General features: G+C 38.5%; 1 protein-coding gene across 1 annotated transcript in view; it reads right to left on the bottom strand.

Moving 5' to 3' along the window:
- The window catches only part of CPA6 (carboxypeptidase A6), a 266594-nt gene that overhangs the window by 53870 nt on the left and 193476 nt on the right, over window positions 1-19248 (bottom strand). The window contains exons 4-6 of the mRNA XM_061122831.1: window positions 17341-17455; window positions 15203-15304; window positions 12612-12713 (exon numbers count right to left, since the gene is read on the bottom strand). Of these exons, the coding sequence (XP_060978814.1) occupies window positions 12612-12713; window positions 15203-15304; window positions 17341-17455 (319 nt within the window). The remainder of the gene's footprint in view (window positions 1-12611; window positions 12714-15202; window positions 15305-17340; window positions 17456-19248) is intronic.

The raw sequence follows: 19248 nt of genomic DNA on the forward strand, positions 1-19248 counted from the left end.
TCCCTCCGCAATATACACTCTGGCTGGGGTGGTGCATGATAGACACTCAGTAATTACTTGTCGACTACATCAATCATTTAACTTGCTTAATGGCATGTGGTTTTGGGTTCTTCCCTTCAGACTAATAAAACTGCCAACATTTCAGCTGATGCTCCCACAGTTTCATCATTCTCTTGAGCATCTTGCCATCTTTGACTCATCCTGCACTTTCATCCCCATATCAAGCTGGTCATCGGTTCCTAAAGACTTTCTTTATTGCTGCTTTCTGTGCTTGTGTCTCATCTCCCCAGTAGAATTGTAGTAGAAGAATTGAGGGAAGCATTAATGTAATGTACATTACAGTACTTGTACTGTTCTAGAACTTCGCAAGCTGCCTTCACATAAAAAGAGGTGCTTAATAAGTCTTTGGTTGAATGAATGAATGATTTTCTCATTTGAACTATATAAACCTTTTCTTTACTTTCCATTCCTACATCCACTCTCCCTGTCCATGTGTGGAATTTTGCCCTAAACACTTCGAGTTAGTTGCCCTCACTCTAGGCTCCTACTTCCTTCCATTCATATATCATTGTATTTCTTCTTTAAACTCTCATTTAATACTGATATGCTTTTCATGCATAAGAGTACTTTCTCATTTTTCTTTATTGGACCAAACTCTGGCTTCCAAGGCTAACTTTAATAATTTTTCAGTCAGTCTCAGATTGCAGTAGAATCTACTCACACAGACTGTAGGATTTGGTCTTACTAATCTATACCATGTCCTCAACATTATTAGTCTTCTTTTGAACATGATATATCTCCCCGATCACATTTCCACTCCTGAGTCAAGGTCTAATGAGACTCACTTCCCCACAGATTTTTCCTAAATCTTGTCATCTTTCAAAGTCTAATGGATTTCTCTGATTTTTTTTAAAGATTTTTTTAATGTGGACCATTTTAAAACTCTTTATTTAATTTGTTACAATAAATAATATTTCTTCTATTTTATGTTTTGGTTTTTTGGCCATGAGGCATGTGGATCTTAGCTTCCTCACCAGGGATCGAACCCACACTCTCCTGCACTGGAAGGTGAAGTCTTAACCACTGGACCGCCAGGGAAGTCTGTCTCTGATTCTTGAATTCCTTCAGCTGTTATAGTCAGTATAATTTAATCTCCAAAGATACACTGTTTTATGTTGTTTACTATTGTTTCCTGCACACAAATATTTCTCCTCAAATAAAATGTAGACTCCTTGAGGGCTGGACCATGACTTACACTTCTGCTGACCCCACAATGCTGAGAGTTGAAAATGTAGTGATCAACAAGAAATTGTTGACTGATTAATATAAACATTCTCTAACAGGACCCTATTTAACACTGTGTTAAAGAAATAACAGCTTTATTGAGATATAATTCACACATTCTACAGTTCATCTTTTTAAAGAATACAATTAAGTGGCTTTTAATATATTCACAGAGTAATGCAACTGTCACCACTATATAATTTTAGAATATTTTCATCACCAAAAAAGACACTTCGTATCCTTTAGGTATCAACTCCCTGACCCCCTCATTTTCCCAGCCATAGGTAACCACTAATCTACTTTCTGTCTCTGTAAATTAGCCTGTTTTAGACATCATGTACAGGAGGGATTGTGTACTATGTGGTCTTTTGTGGCTGCTTTTTTCAGTTAGCTCAGTGCTTTCAAGGTTCATCTATGTTGTAGTATGTATCAACACTTCATTTCTTTTTTTTAAATTGAGTGTAATTCATTTAAAAGTGTACAGTTCAGTAATTTTTTAGTGTGTTCATAACATGCCATTGTCATCACTATCTAATTGCAGAACTTTTCCATCACCCCCAAAAAGAAACATGATACCTGTTAGTACTCATTCCCAATTCCCCTCTCCCCTCATCGTCTGGCAACCACTAACCGACTTCCTGTTTCTATGGATTTGCCTGTTCTTGACATTTCATATATATGGAATGATACAATATATGGCCTTTTACTTCTGGTTTATTTCACATAACACGTTTCAAGTTTCATCCATGCTGTGGTTTGTATTGCACTTTATTATGGTTGAATAATATTCCATTGCATGGGTCTACCATATTTTGTTTATCCATCAGTTGATAGACATCTGAGTTGCTTCAATTTTTTGGCTATTAGGAAAATTTTGCTGTGACCATTCTTGTACACATTTCTGTGTGGATATATGTTTTCATTGTTCTTGGTTATATATATAGGAGTGGAATTTGGGGGTTGTATGAGTAACTATATGTTTACTTTTTGAGGACGTGCTAAACAGTTTTTAACTATTTTTAACTTGTTAGTTTCCTTTGCAATTTTATTTTTAACTCTCTTACTTTTAAGCTTTGTGAGAGTTCCTTTTTGTAAGTCTTGATTAGCTGTCTATTTTCTTTGTTCCCTGTCCTCTGTGTGTCCTCATCTTTAAGTCTCTTGTGCCATGCTTAGTTGTTCAGTCATGTCTGACTCTTTGCAACCCCACGGACTGTAGCCCACCAGCCTCCTCTATCCACGGAATTCTCCAGGAAGGAATACTGGAGTGGGTTGCCATGCCTTCTTCCAGGGGATCTTCCCAACCCAGGGGTCAAACCCAGGTCTCATGCATCGCAGGCAGATTCTTTACCAGCTGAGCCACCAAGGAAGTCCATTTAAGTCTCTTACTCATCTGCAAATAGTATCTGTTCACTTTTGCAGACAGATAACTTCCAAGTTCTATATATTTACCTCTGTTTCTTTCCCTTTCTTAATCTATTCTAGTTTTCTTTCTTTGATGAATTTAGTATTTGTATCATCCCTCTTGGCTCATGACAAATTTAAGAAAACTTTACCACCAAAAGATAGTGTTTCTTAAAATTCCTTTTTGGATTCATGGTGAAGTGACATCTGTGACACACATTTCAACAGTATGTCTACCATGTTTTTTCCCCTTGGCTTCCTCTATCCAAAACCAGTTGTTGTGTTCAGTTGTTAAGTTTTGTCTGACTTTGTGACCCCATGGACTGCAGCACACCAGACTTCCTGTCCTTCACTATCTCCTGGAGTTTGCTCAGACTCGTGTCCAGTGATGCCATCCAACTGTCTTACCCTCTGTTGCCCCCTTCTCCTCCTGCCCTCAGTCTTTCCAATGTCTTTTGGACATTGGAATCAGGATCTTTTCCAATGAGTCAACTCTTCACATCAGGTGGCCAAAGTATACCCCTGAAGTGAAGCGTAGTAATACCAATGAAGTGAAAGTCACTCAGTCGTGTGTGACTCTTTGCGACCCCGTGGACTGTCGTCCATGGAATTCTCCAGGCCAGAATACTGGAGTGAGTCGCTGTCCCCTTCTCCAGGGGATCTTCCCAACCCAGAGATTGAACCCATGTGTCCCACATTGCAGGAAGATTCTTTACCAGCTGAGGCACAAGGGAAGCCCAAGATTACTGGAGTGGGTAGCCTATCCCTTCTCCGGTGGATCTTCCTGACCCAGGAATTGAACTGGGGTCTTCTGCATTGCAGGTGGATTCTTTACCAACTGAGCTATCTGCTGTACTATAAGTATAACATTAATAATGGCTCCGTTAACCTGGTATAAAGAAGCATTGAAAAAGAGAAAGATTTTGCAACCCAAGTATACCTCCATTGGTTTTCTTTATTTTGTTTATATTAATAAGATTAAAAAATTGTAATATGAATACTGTAAAAAAAGGAAGTGACAGGTATTGAAATTGATAGCTCTCTATTTTTCAACATAATTAAATGATTTTCAATTTTAAAGATAAAACCCACAATCTTATCATGCATTTTGCATTTTAAAAACATCTGCCAGCCAGCAGTTATATGTTGAGATAATGAATACAGCTATCAGTTATGTGTTGAGATAGTGAATTCACTTGAGCAGTTTTTTAAATAAAATAATCAAGGCCATCTCACCAGTGAATTAATCCAGGTAGTTTGCTTCTCTGTCATTGTTTTATAAGCTTTGTGTGTCCAAGACCCTCAGGGACTCATCTACTAAACTGGAGTAGGCAGCAGCAGTGGAAGTGGCTTCCAGGGCCTGACATGGGCGAATCAAGCTGGCTGAAGAGGAGAGGGACAGACAGTCACAGTCACAGCCACAGCCCGATACTCCTGGTGTCCATGGTGGAGTGAGTCAGGGTCAGTTGATGAGGTTTATACATAGCAGAGAGGAGAGAGCAAGAATGAAATTGGCTTCTGACTGCCCAGAAAGGAAAACAGTACCTGGTTCCAAAGAGAATGGAACCCAGGTGTATGGAGACCTGGTTACTCTTTTTACAATACATTTAACATTTTGAGATAGATATAGATTCACATGGGGCTTCCCTGGTGGCTCAGATGGTAAAGAATCTGCCTGCAATGTGGGAGACCCGGGTTTGGTCCCTGGGTTGGGAAGATCTCTTGGAGAAGGCAATGGCTACCCACTCCAGTATTCTTTCCTGGAGAATTCCATGGACAGAGGTTATAAATTCACACATAATTATAAGAATTAATACAGAGAAATCCCTTGTACCCTGGGACCCACTTCCCCCCAATAGCAATATCTTATAAAACTATATATATATATAATAGTTTAATATCCCAACTAGTATAGTATATAATAGTATAATATCCCAACTAGTGTACTGTAATGGACACAGTCAAGATACAGAACCTTGCCATCACAACAAGGACCCCTCATGGTTGCCCTTTTATAGCCACATTCACTTTCCTTTCCTTAATCCCCAGAAAACACTAATCTGTTATCAATTTCTATACAGTTGAACCTTAAACAACATGGGGATTGGAGTGCTGACCCTCCAAAAGCAGTGGAAAATCCATATATGCGACTTCCCTGGAGGTCCAATGGTTAAGACTCCAGTGCAAGGAACACAGGTTCAATCTCTGTCAGGAAACTAAGATCCCACATGCCACACGGTATGGCCAGAAAAAAAAATTCACATATAACTTTACAATTGGTCCTCCATATCTAGTGTTCCACATCCCTGGGTTCAACCAACTAAGGGTCACATACAACTGTGGTACGTGTTTATTGGAAAAAAATCTGTGTATGAGTGGACCCTTGCAGTTTAAATTCATATTTGTTGTTTTTGTTCAGTCACTCAATTATGTCCAACTCTGCGACCCCATAAACTGCAGTGTGCCAGGCTTCTCTGTCCATCACCAACTCCTGGAGTTTGCTCAAACTCATGTCCATCGAGTTGGTAATGCCATCCAACCATCTCATCCTCTGTTGTCTCCTTCTCTCCTGCCTTCAATCTTTTCCAGCATCAGGGTCTTTTCCAATGAGTCAGTTCTTTGCATCAGGTGGCCCAAGTATTGGAGCTTCAGCTTCAGCATCAGTCCTTCCAATGAATAGTCAGGGCTGATTTCTTTTAGGATGGACTGGTTGGATCTCCTTGCAGGCCAAGGGACTCTCAAGAGTCTTCTCCAACACCACAGTTCAAAAGCATCAATTCTTTGGTGCTCAGCTTTCTTTATGAGAGTCCAACTCTCATATCCATACATGACTACTGGAAAAACCATAGCTTTGACTAGACAGACTTTTGTCAACAAAGTAATTTCTCTGCTTTTTAATATGCTGTCTATTCGAGTCAATTGTAATTTTATCACCTCAAGAACATTCTATAAATGAGACCCTACAGTATCTATTTGGGACTAGTTTTTCATTCAGCATAATTCTCTGGAGATTCATTCGTGTTGTGTGTTTCCATAGTCTGTTTGTTTTTTTGCTGAGTAGTTTTCCATGGTATGCATGTACTAGTTTGTTTAACCATTTGCCTATTGAAGGGTATCTGGATTGTTCCCAATTTTTGGCTATTACAGATAAAGCTGCTGGAAACACTTGTATACAGTTTTTGAGTGAACATAAGTTTTAATTTCTCTGGGATAAATGCCAAGAGTGCAATTACTGGGTTATATGATAGTAGAAGCTGAAACTCCAATACTTTGGCCAACTGATGTGAAGAGCTGACTTATGTGAAAAGACCCTGATGCTGGGAAAGATTGAGGGCAGGAGGAGAAGGAGACAACAGAGGGTGAGATGGTTGGATGGCATCACTGACTCAATGGACATGGATTTGGGTGAACTACGGGAGTTGGGGACAGGGAGGCCTGGCGTGCTGCAGTTCATGGGGTTGCAAAGAGTCGGACACGACTGAGGGACTGGACTGAACTGAACTGAACTGATGATAGTTGCAAGTCTAGTTTTAAATGAAAGTGTTAACTGTCTTCAAGAGTAACTCCACCATTTTACACTCTCACTAGCAGTGTGTGAGGGATCCTGTTTTTCTCCATCTTCCCCAGCACTGGTTGGTGAGTCAGTCCCTCCCTGTACCTCCAGGGGTGTGTGTGTGTGTGTGTGTGTGTGTGTGTGTGTAATTTTAGCCATTCTGATGGGTGTCTAGTGAGAGCTCATTGTGGTTTTAATTTGAGTTGCCCTAATGGCATCTTTTTTTTCTGGGATTTTATTTTTTTGTTGGCCATCTGTATACTCTTTGGTGAAATGTCTCTTCATGTCTCTTGCCCATTTTCTAATTGCATTACTTGATTTCTTATTGTCAAGTTTTGAGTTTATATTCTCCAAATAGGAGTCATTTATCAGATATGTGGCAAAGTTTGTAGCTTGTCTTTTTTCTCCTCTTAACAAGGTCTTTCTCACAGTAAAATTTTAAATGTTGATTATGCTTGATAATGTTTAATTTATCAACTTTTCCTTATATGGAGCTTGCATTTGGTGTCAAGTCTAAGAACTTTTGGCCTAGTTTTAGATCCTGAAGATTTTTTTCCTATTTTTTTAAAAAAAGTTCTTATAAATTTACATTTTTCATTTAAGTCAGTGATCCACTTTGAGTTAATTTTTGTGTAAGAAATGAGACTTAGGTTGAAATTCATTTATTAACCTATGGAAGTCTACTTGATTCAGCACCATTTGTGGAAAAGTAAGTCTTTCCTTCACTGAATTGCTTTTATACCTTTGTTGAAAATCACTTGGGCACACTTTGTAGGTCTGTATCTGAGTCTCCTGTTCCATTTTTCTGTTTGTCCCTTCACTAGCACTATATACTTTTGATTATTGTAGCTACATACCTTGAAGTTGAGTAAAATGATTCTTTTACAAAATTGTTTTAACTCTTCTGGTTCCTTTGCCTTTTCATATAAATTTTAGAATAATTTCACCTATATCTACAAAAAGTCTTGCTGGAATTTTTATAGGAATTATGTTAAACATTGATATCAATTGGAGAGAACTGATATTTTTCTATATTGAATCTTCCTGTCCATGAATATGGCATGTCTCTATATACTTAGATCTTTTTTTTGATCAGTGTTTTGTAGTTTTCAGCACATAATTCCTATACTTGTTTTGTGAGATTTATGCTTATTTCATTTGTTGAGTAATTATAAATTTTAATGTATTTTTAATTTCAGCATCCACATGTTCACTGCTGGTATATAGAAATATAGTTGATTTTTGTATGTGTATCTTGTGTCCTGTGATCTTAATTACTTTGTTACTTCTATTTTCCTGTAGATTCCTTGGGGTTTTCTATGTAGACAATCATGTCATTAATGGTTAGAATAATTTTATTCATTCCTTTTAGATCTGTACATGTTTTATTTCTTCCTCTTCTATTGACTAGAAATTTCAGCACTATGTTAATTAGGAGTGGTGAGAGTGGACATCCTTACCTTATTCTTGATCCTAGGAAGAAGCATTTGCTCATCTACCACTAAGTGTAATGGTTGCAATATGATTTTCATAGATAGTTTTTATAAAGTTGAGGAAGTTCCACTCTATATATGCTTTTCTGGGAGTTTTTATTATGAATGTCTATTAAATTTTGTCAAGGTATTTTTCTGTATCAACTGATAAGATTAAATAGACTCTCTTCTTTAGCTGTTAGTATGGTAGATTACATTGATTGAATTTCAAATATTAAACCAGGTTTGGGTCTCTGAAATAAACCTCACTTGGTTGTGATGCAGAATTATTTTTATAGATTGATAAATTCTATTTGGGAATATTTTGTTAAGGATTTCTGAATCTATTTTCTAGTTTTTTTTTCATACTGTCTTTGTATGATTTTGGTACTAGGGTAATACTAACTTTATAAAATGAATTGAAAATGTTTGCTCCTATTTTGTGAAAGTGAGTGTGTAGAATTGGTCTTATTCTTTAAACATTTGGTAGAATTCTTTAGTGAAACCATCTGGGTAGGGAGATTTATTCCTTTCTTCTTTTTGAATTTTAAAGTTATGAATTCAATGTCTTTAATAGTAGTAGGGATATTCAACTTGCCTGTTGCATAGTGAATGAGTTGTGAAAGTTTGTGTTTTTCTATTTACTGGTATATTTTTGCCTAAGTTGTCAAATTTATATGTGTAGAGTTGTTCATAGTATTATTTTATTGTCCTTTTGATATCTGCAGGATCTGTAATCATATCTCTCTTTCATTCCTAAGTTGGTAATTTGTATGTTCTTTTTCTGTCTCTCTTGCTAGAACTTTGTTGATTTCACAGATCTTTTCAAGAACTACCTCCTTGTTTCACTGATTTCTCTAATGATTTTCTGTTTTCAGTTTCATTGATTTTTACTCTTATCCTTATTAGCTCCTTCTTGCTTTGCCTTTATTTTCTATTTTTCTAGGTTCTTGAGTTGAGAGCTTATTGTTTTGAGAATTTCCCTCTTTTTTAATGTATACATTTAAGTGCTATAAATTTCCCTCTTAGTATTGTTTTAGATGTGTACCACAAATTTTAATATGCTGTATGTATTTTCATGTTCATTCAGTGCAATTTACTTTTTAAATTTCCCTTGAGATTTTATCCTTAACTCATAGGTAACTCAGAGGCATCTTAATTTCTCCGTGTTTGGAGGTTATCTTTCTGTTATCAATATCTGGTTTGACTTCCCTGTGGTCAGAAAACATGGTCTATATGATTTCATTTCCTTTAAATTTGTTGAGATTTGTTTCCTGGTGTGTGATATGGAATATCTTGGTATATGTTCTGCGTGTGTGTGCTCAGTTGTGTCCAATTCTTTGAGACCCGATGGATGTACCCGCCAGGTTCATCTATCCATGGGATTTCCCAGGCAAGAATACTAGAGCGTGTTACCATTTCCTTCTCCAGGGAATCTTCCTGACCAAGGGATTGAACCTGTATCTCTTGCGTCTCCTGCATTGGCAGGCAGGTTCTTTACCAGCTGAGCCAGGGTAAAGCCCCAGTATGTTCTGCAGGCACTTGAAAAGAATGCATATTCTGCTGTTGTTTGTTGGGTGATCCATAAATGTGATTTAGCTCCTGTTGGTTGGTGGTGTTAAGTTCTTTCATATCCTTGCTGATTTTCTTTCTAATGATTCTCTGGTCATTTTAAAATACCAACTTGCTGATACTACTCCTATTAAAAATGAATTGATTTTATTAACTGCTTATTATATGCCAAGCACTGTTAAGTCTTTTATAAACATTATATAATTGAATCCTCCCAATAACCGAGTGTGTCACATATTATGATTATCGTAATATGTGACACACTCGGTTATAGCAACTTCACTCACTCACTCATGATTATTATTATTATTATGACTTGCCCACCAAGATCACACAGCTAGTAAATGGCAGAGCTGGCATTCCAACCCAGGGCTGTCTGACAACTACATGTGTATATGTAACCTCTGTGCCATCTGCTGTTCTAGCAGAACTTAAAAGGCTGGATAAGTTTTCTTCCAGTTCATGCTGAAGTAAGGATGCAAACATTACAGTGATGGCTATGGAGAAAGTCCCACCAGGAATGGCTGGCAGCCTCCACGGTGGCCCCCAGTGATTCTCACTTCTTGGCCCTTGTGCTTTTGTCTAATGCCCTCCCCTTGAATCCAGTCTGGACCTAGTGACGTATTCCAATGGACAGAATATGAAAAAAGTGATAGGATATCACTTCTGAAATTAGTTTAAAAGAGACTGTGGCTTCCATCTTGGGCTCTTCCTCCGCCTCATCTGTTCTGAGGGTAGCCAGGTGCTGGGTTGTGAGCTGTCCTGAGGTGATGCCCATGTGACAGGGAACTGATGTCTCTGGCTCACAGCCAGGGAGGACGGAAGCTGCTGACAGTCACGTGACTGAGCTCTCAGACACAGATTCCCCACACAAGCCCTGAGATGGCCCCATCTCCAGCTGACACCTTGACTTACCCGAGGCACTTGGCTAAACTGCACCTGGGTTGTGACCCACAGAAACTAGCAAGTAATCAGTGTTTGCTGTTTCAAGCTGCTGAATTTGGGGAAAAGCACCAAGAAAGAGAAGAAAAATTCAGTTCATTTCAGTCACTCACTCATGTCTGACTCTTTGCAACCCCATGGAGTGCAGCATGCCAGGCTTTCTTGCTGATTACCAACTCTCGAAGCTTACTCAAACTCATGTCCATCGAGTTGGTGATGCCATCCAACCATCTCATCCTTTGTCGTCCCCTTCTCCTCCTGCCTTCAATCTTTCCCAGCATCAGGGTCTTTTCCAATGAGTCAGTTCTTCGCATCAGGTGGCCAAAATCCTGGAGCTTCAGCTTTAGCATCAGTCCTTCCAATGAATATTCAGGACTGATCTCCTTTAGGATGGACTGGTTTGATTTCCTTGAAGTCCAAGGGACTCTCAAGAGTCTTCTCCAACACCACAGTTCAAAGCATCAACTCTTCGGTGCTCAGTTTAGCTTGGGTTCTAGGGCTGCCATGTATGGCTGTACATATTGCTCACTGCAAAGTCTAGGTAGTACCATTCATATCCTTGGGAGATGAATTGCAAGTCATCTCCCAGAAATTTCTTATTGTCATAACCACTGAATTCTCATTATTCTCATTCATTCATCAATAACTGAAGCATTATTAGGTGCCAGATGGTGTTCTAGGTGCTAGGGATTTGGCAATGAACAAGATAGGCTCTGCCCTCGGCACTGGTATAGGAAGAGAGACAATTACCACATGGACAAATAAAGTAAGCTTAGTTGCTATAAAAAGGCTGCACATATGAGGGTGAGATTAAATGTTTGGAAGGTATATTTTATGTTCTATAATAACACACAGGACCATGTGTGCATGTGTGCTAAATTGCTTCCATTGTGTCCGACTCTGTGCTACCCTATGGACTGGAGCCCAACAGGCTCCTCTGTCCATGGGATTCTCCAGGCAAGAATACTGGAGTGGGTTACTGTGCCCTTCTCCAGGGAATCTTCCTGACCCAGGGATAGAATCCATGTCTCTTAACATCTCTTGCATTGGCAGCTGGGTTCTTTACCACTAGCACCACCTGGGAAGGACCATAGTCTATAAACAATAGACATTCTGTTCTTAACCGTTTTTTCCCTTCTCAGTTTTGAAACTTGAGACAGTAGACGATGTTATATGTATATAATGGATATTTATACAAGATGCTAGGGTTAACAGTTTGTTAGCTTTTGCTTTTGTCCTACTGGATAAAATGGTATTTTAAGAGAATATGAATTGCTGAATACACTGAGCGGGAATACTTTGAAAATTTTATTATTACATTATAAAATGGATACTTGTATGAGCTTGTAGTGGTGGAGAAGCAGATTTTTACAAATTTAGTACATCATTGACATTTGTGAGGCATATTTTCTAAGACTAGGAGAGTCTTCAAAATCACAAACTGCACTAGGTCACATAATTTTCCCATAAAACATAGTGAAATATAACTGAAATATTTCACTATTTTGTATCATTAATGGTTTTCTAGAAGTAATTTTTAGGGTTATTTTCTGGCTTAGAACCTCCTTTCCTTAGACTTCTTCACTTTTATTACCTGTACTAGTAGTTTGTTTTCTTTTAGGAGTCTTTAAAAAAAAAAAACACTAAGAAGTGAAACTGAAAAGGAAAACCATGGAAGTCATTACATTCTTGACAATAGAAAGATATCAGAACGTATTAAGATGTTAGCCCATGAGGCTGACCCACTCTTGGGAGAAGAACACATTCAATATACTAGCCTCATAGGGCTTATGACTTAAATGAAGTCTCCAGAAAATGAGAAACCACTGTGAGTCATCAACCATTAGTCACTGAGAAGCACTGAAACAGTGAATGTTACATCCACAAATGCTAAAGGTCTTTGGTATCTAAATCACAGATCCATAGCAGGAGGGCATCTCTTTATTGCTATAGCATATGTGAGATCATTTTGAAGGAGAACAACAGTCATGTAGAATTTTCCATGCTGAATATCACATGAAAAACTGTTTTGGAACACCATACATTGAATTTTTAGCCTTTTGTCATCTATCAGCTACTATGGTTGGTTCCTAATTTGTCATAAATTCATTAACACTCTGAATCTCAAGTTCTTTCTCTGTATTTATTTTTTTAATTTTTTTTAAAGTTCTTTCTCTTTAATGAGGTTTGGTAATTCCAGCCTCCAAGGGCAGAGGTGAAGATAATCTGAGCCAGGGTTTTGAGAGGGCTTCATAAACATAAAAGCAACCCACAAAATTATGGTGTTATTATCAGGTATCTCTCGCTTCACATTCCCAGTTTTGTTCCTTGAGCAGAATAAAACACTGGCTAGCTCAAATGGACACGGCATAAAGGGTTTAACTTACTTCTTTTACAAACCACTGACAGAAGGCAGGACCAATCCACTCTCTTGCATGAATGCCACAGTCCATCCAGACAGCTCTTTTGTAAGCCCGTGATCTGCCCAGCTGAAAACAAGAGTATTCATAGTAACCAATGCAAGCTTTTATTTTTGGATTCACTGACCTGCATAATTAAATATGGTTTCAGCATAATACTTCACTAGAGTTGGGTTCATTAGGTAACCCATAAAAAAGACAAAGAGAGTTCCTATCGATTTCAGAAGTCCAAGCTTGTTGATGCAGAAACTGTAAATTTATTGCCTTAATGACAAATCAAAGAAGTGGGAAATACATAAGGAAAAGGCAATTGATTAAATAGATGTGCTTCTCCATTTTAGGGCTTCCCAGGTGGCGCCAGTGGTAAAGAACCTGCTTGCCAATGCAAGAGATGTGAGAGATGCGGGTTTGATCCCTGGGTTGGGAAGATCCCCTGGAGGAGGGAATGGCAATCCATCCCAGTATTCTTGCCTGAGAATCCCATGTACAGCAGAGCCTGGAGGGCCCCAGTCCATAGGGTTGCAAAGAGTTGGACATGACTGAAGTGACTTTGCACGCACATATTCCATTTTAATATATGTGGCGGTAAGTAATAAACTGAATTTTTTCCCTTCCTTTTCCCTGTCCTTGCCCTCTTTTTCTCAACCCCCCTCCCCATGCAAGATAACAAAAATATTCCCAAGCAATATCTATTAAAGAAATAGCTATGTCTTGTAGGAAGACAAAGTCAAATTTTATTACAGTACATAAAGGAAACACAAAACAATTTGATTTGTAGAATCAAGCAATAAACTTTTCTTTATAATCCTGCTATATAAATTTCATCTATAACATGGTTTCTTACCCACTAATTTTGACACTGATGGGAGATCTAGTTTTCATTCATTCATTAATACACTTAACTGATATTAACAGTTCAAGAAATCCTTTTAAACATCAGACATGGTGCTTAACCTTGGAGATTCTGAGATGAGAAGAGGAGGAATTTATATGGTAGTGGAGAGGGCAGAAATACCAGCAATTCATCACTATAAGGTGAATATGCAGGAGTTACTCTGGGGACATGGGGTGGTATGTGTCATTTTCCTGGGGAACAAATGAGGGCTTCTCAGAAGAGAAAAGACTTTGAGTATGTGAGTAAGACTTGAAGCTTGCCTGGCAGACAAGTGGAAGAAGACATTTATCTCAAGCTTGGAAGAGAAGCTGAGCACACCATGTTTGAGCCAATGCTTCTAAGGTATGAGGAAAGAAGGGAGATGAAGCTGACCCAGAGGCAGGAGGCACATGACATTCCTAGATATGACATTCAGATACGGCTTCATCCTGTATTCTATGGGAGGGGTGTGGGTGTGTGTGTATAGATAGGTTAGAGGATGAGAGGATGGGGACTAACGAGGAAGTTCAGTCCTAAGGCTGTGAGTGTAATAGTCCAGGGAGAATAGATCCAGAAACAAGCCTAGGTCAACAGCAGTGAGGACAAGAGAAGAGGTTGTGATAAATCCAGAAGATAGAAGAAAAAAAAATTGTCAGTTCTTTGTGTTAGATTTGAAGTGGTTAGAATAAGGAGGAGGAATTCAGGGTGGTTCATGTTTCCTGATCTGGAGCACAGTGGTGCCATCGTGAGTCTGAGGTGCTTTGGTGAATGTCAAGATGAGGATGCCCAGCACTAGAGAGCAGAGTCCACTGAACAGATAAGTCTGGAATGATCACTGAAACCATGGAGTGGATGTGCTTCCAAGATGGCAGGTAGAGAGCACAGCTGGGGAGAGAATCCTGGGGTCACCAGCACATAAAGAAAGGACAAGGGAAGAGGATGCTCTGAGATGGGAGGAGAGCCAAGTAGAAGTCATCCAGAAGTTCTAGAGTTGTCGTCGGGGCAAAGGTCAGGGAGGCCAGGGTCTGAATGGTTGGTGAGGAAGTAGAGACAGTGATGTAGGAAAATCTTTTAAGATGTTTGGCTGAGAAGGAATGGAGAGCTATAGGTGAGTAGCTGGAAGAGAATGCAGGCTCAAGGGCTGGGAGGGACGTATACCTTCTGACACATTTGTATAGTTTTGCATCTGTTCATTGTCAGCAGCACCAACCCACAAATAATTTTGAAGGTCATTATTTTTGAAGTTCATCAGTCACTCTGAATAAGTTAGAAATAGTATTCTTTGGAATACTCAATGGCAAAAAATAAATATGGCTCAAAAACTTAAGGGAAATTTTTTTCTTAAATTACTGGAAAAAAGTGAAAGTGTTAGTCACTCAGTCATGTCTAATGCCTTACAACCCCATGGACTGACAGCCCACCAGGCTTCTCTGTCTGTGGGATTATCCAGCCTGGATACTGGAATGAGTTTCCATTCCCTTCTCCAGGGTATCTTCTGCACCCAGGGATCAGACCTGAGTCTCTCATTTGTAGGCAGATTCTTTACTATCTAAGCCACCAGTCTTAAATTACCAGATGATGTTAAATATGAGACACTATGAAAAACCATTTCACTTCTTTTCCTTATAAGTCAAAGCTGAAAAAGATGAATAGTAAATATTCAGTTGCTAATTTATTTTTTTACCTTTAAAACATAAAGAGATCTTCCCTCATATGATTTTCCAATAGAGAACATGTGAATGAGACCTGAATGTGTTTTATTCAAATGATGCATCCAATTTTGAATCTAAAAGCAAATAAATTAAAACCATGTTAGACTCACACAATTATGGAGCTTTTAATAAAAGGTAACAGAAAGACAATAGATCTTGGAACTCAAAAAGCATGTATGGAGTATAAAATTTAATGAAAAAGCAATTTTGTAGTCTCAATTTTCTTCAGGATACCAAAAATTACACTTTATTTTCTGCTCTCATATATAGCTGCTTTGTCTTCATATTGTTCCCTTTTTAAAGCATACCTTTCTATTGCTATTTGTCATTAACATCTTAATGGCAAAATTTTACAGAAAATTAATCAAGGTATTCTGGACTCTTTTTAAAAAATAAAAATTTATTATCTCCAAGTGTTTAAGAGGAAAAGAAAGAAGTAAGCTTCAGAAAAACCATCCCAACTATTGGAAAGTGTTTAAGTCCTATATATTGTAATTTACCGCTGAACAGAAGATGCTAAGAAAAAGGCATTATCTTTTGCATTTAAAATTTAGTTGATCCAGCCACACATCAGAGGGCATACCATGAATAATTTCCCCAGTAATAGCAATATATTGACGCTGATCCATTCATACACATTTGTCATCAGGAAAAGGGTATATTTGAGATGAATAAATAAGGTATTTAGAAAGATGGGTAACATTTCTGACTTCAAAGCCCAATAAAGGAGGAAGGAAGTCACAAAAAAGTGTCCCACTGTTCCAAGATGTGTAAGAGTCTAAAAAAAATATTTGGAAAGTACTCATATTTTCCTTTTTTTCTATTGCTGTTTAGTCTAATGAGCACATGTATACACATACATTTACATATATGTATGTATGACTGAGCAACTCAGCACACACACATGTATATGTACTTACCTATATTAATATATTTTAAAATTTTGACCTTTTTCTAGTGCATGTTAATAGCACTTTAATGTGTCCAGTTATCTAAATCCTTTCCATTGCTGCTAACTTCAAGCTTCTAAAAGGTATGTTAAAAACATAAAATATGTGGACGTAATTTTGAAAGTCTCATTACTTCTATGACTGGCATTCCTTTGCTCAATTCAGAATTCAGGGGAAGAATGAAAAAATGTATGTACTCATTCATTTATTCATTCTGTCAACGACCCTTTATTTGAAAGTCTCTGCTTGCCACTGGAGATACAGTGGTGAACAAGAAAGCAATGGCCAGCCCCCACAGCCCTTGCAGCTTATTAGGAGAGGGAGACATTAATCAAGTACTTAGTCATAATTAAAAATTATGTTAGGTATCGCATCCATGTACTATGGGTGCAGGTAATATGCAGGGGCTGGGACAGGGTGTTCTGACCCATCTGAGAGAGTAGAACAGCTCTCTTCTTGCACAAACTGAGATTTGAAGAATAGTTATTGCCCAGATGTACAGTAGCAGCAGTGGGATGGGTCCCTATGTTTTCCAGATAAAATAAGTAAAAGCAAGCTAACAGGCCCTGAGGAGCCACACATACAGTTTGGCTTTGGGGGGCCTCAAATTTGCAGAGGGTATGGGGCCAACATCAAAATTCACTCTGCTGCTCAGCCAAACCATTGCCCTCGAACTCTGGCTTGCTCTACATTCCATGGATTTCCAGTTAGGGTGTTTATTACCATTATTACAGTTGGCCCCCCATATCTTTGGATGCTGACCTGGTGGATACTGAGGGCTAACTGTACCATGCCGTTGTACACAAGGGACTTGAGTATCCACGATTCTGGAATCCACAGGGGATCCTGCACCCAATGTCCTTTGGATACCAAGGGCCGACTATATAGCAGCATTACCACACTCTTCCATTGCACTTCCCCTGTCCATTGTAGGGGTGGATTTGGTAAAGCACATGAAATTAAATTTATTTTGCTACTTCACATATATACTTCTCATATAAAATACTTAATGGAAGAGAACTGAGGTGCCTGGACGTTGTAAGAGCTTAAGGATTCTTCACATAACTTCTGCCTGTCTCCCCATGCTTCTCCCCAGTCCTAGACCTGAGTGATAAAGATGCACTTGGAAAAAAGCCACAAAAAGCCCTTTGATTACATACCTCTTCTAAGGAGTGATAAACTTCATAATTATATCCAGAGAGGGATCTTCGACTTCTCCAGGCTGGCAAACTGCTTCCCTTTTCCAGTACTTTCTGAAGATCTTCTATGAGGATCCTGGATTTGAAATGATAGACATGATTAAAATTAAATGGAGATAATATAAAAATGAGTCAAAAGAAAATCAGGACTGACATTTCTAAAAATACCAAATGTGGGGAAGATGTTCTTTTTCAGAAAATAACAACTCTTAAATAAATGGTATAATGGATATTAAATGTAAAATTACAGAACAGATGTTCTCAAGTAATAATGATACTAATAATAACCATCATTGATGGAGTAGCTACAAGAATGGAATCATGGGAACACTTATATTTACTGAGCACCTACCAGGTGGTAGGCACTGTGCTGTGTATTTTATTGGGTGGGTCAAAAGGTTTGTTCATGTTTTTCCATAACATCTTACAGAAAAACCTGAATGAACTTTTGGCTATCCCAATACATACATCAACTTAGTTAATAACAATAAAACCTACCTCATATGGTTATTTCCACTTTGCAAATGGGGAAACCAAGCCTCAAAATGGTTAAGAACTTGCCAATGTCATTCTGCTAGTGATGCAAAGCCAGAATTTGAACTTGGAATGTGAACCCAAAATAGACTCAAGTCTGGTGTGACATTTTGAAAAATGAAGCAAGACAAGCTCCTCCACTCCCTTGCCACAGCCTCCTTTTCAGCTGTTTCTATCTGTTCCTGTGCCTTTTGTGACTGAAAGACTTTCCTTATGTTATTATCTAGCACACTTGACCCAGAGCTCAGCAAAGGAAAAGAAGCTGCCAGCTTCAAGAGGAAACAGAAGAAACAACCAGAGTCAGAAAAAGCTACTTTTACTGCCTGACAGTATCAAGGATGCCCAGAGAAGACAAGTTCAGGTAAGCAAAGCGAATGCACTTGGGAATTGAAGGCCGTGGCCAGGGTTGGGGATTCCAGGGTCACTGAAATGTGTGGAATAGCTCCAGCTGCAGTCATTGGTATCCTTGATGAGATGTCTGAACTAGATATGGCTAATTCCCCCAGTGCTCATTCACCTCCTCCAACTAGAGCACCATGAAGTAACAAGGTGCTCATTCATTTACTTAAAGACGTTAAAGAGCTTCTCAATGGTTTTCCTGGGCTGGACAGGTAGCTAAAACAAGAAGAAAACCAAAAACTTTGCTTTCTTATTTTATATTCCAAAGAACTTGTTGCTTGGTGGTTTCAGTGCTATTAAAACAACATGTAATGGCATCTTTAAATGACTTTCAAAGTTGACCCATGTAAGCCACTTTATTCAAGAAATTCAAGATAATTTTTTGGTCCATGAAAGAAGCAGATTTACTTAGGGTCATGCTGGTTGTAGAACATTCCTTTTGATTTAGTCGTTTGTTATTTACTGAGGACCCACTGTGGACAAAGCATTTAATCGGGAATTTATCATCAGCTTACTGTCCTTTTGGTTTCAATTTTTGACTTTAGAAACATCAAAAATCAAGGTAAGGTGGCATGGCACAGAGCTGGTAAACTCGTTTGGTAGCTGCTTGCTGGGGCTCAAAATACAAGCGGAGTTTAAATTCTCAGCATGAACATGATCTGTATTAGTTCTTTCTTTCTTCCTTCAAGGAAACAAGTTATAGATGAAAGTAGGTTTGTATGGGTAAAGAATTTTACAGTATTGCCAGTGTGGCTGTAAAGAACCAAATGAACATCTTTGTCAATGTCCAGTCTTCTTGTGTTGTGAGCGAATCTGGGGTGGTCAAGAAAAATCAAGTATGATTAGAGCTGAGATGGTTATAAACTGTCAACAAATTCCAGTTACTGCAGGCAATCTTCAGCTATGATTCCCTCACCAATACCATCTATCCATTTC

Source organism: Dama dama, chromosome 21, assembly GCF_033118175.1.
Source record: "Dama dama isolate Ldn47 chromosome 21, ASM3311817v1, whole genome shotgun sequence".
NCBI classification, from domain to species: Eukaryota; Metazoa; Chordata; class Mammalia; order Artiodactyla; family Cervidae; genus Dama; species Dama dama.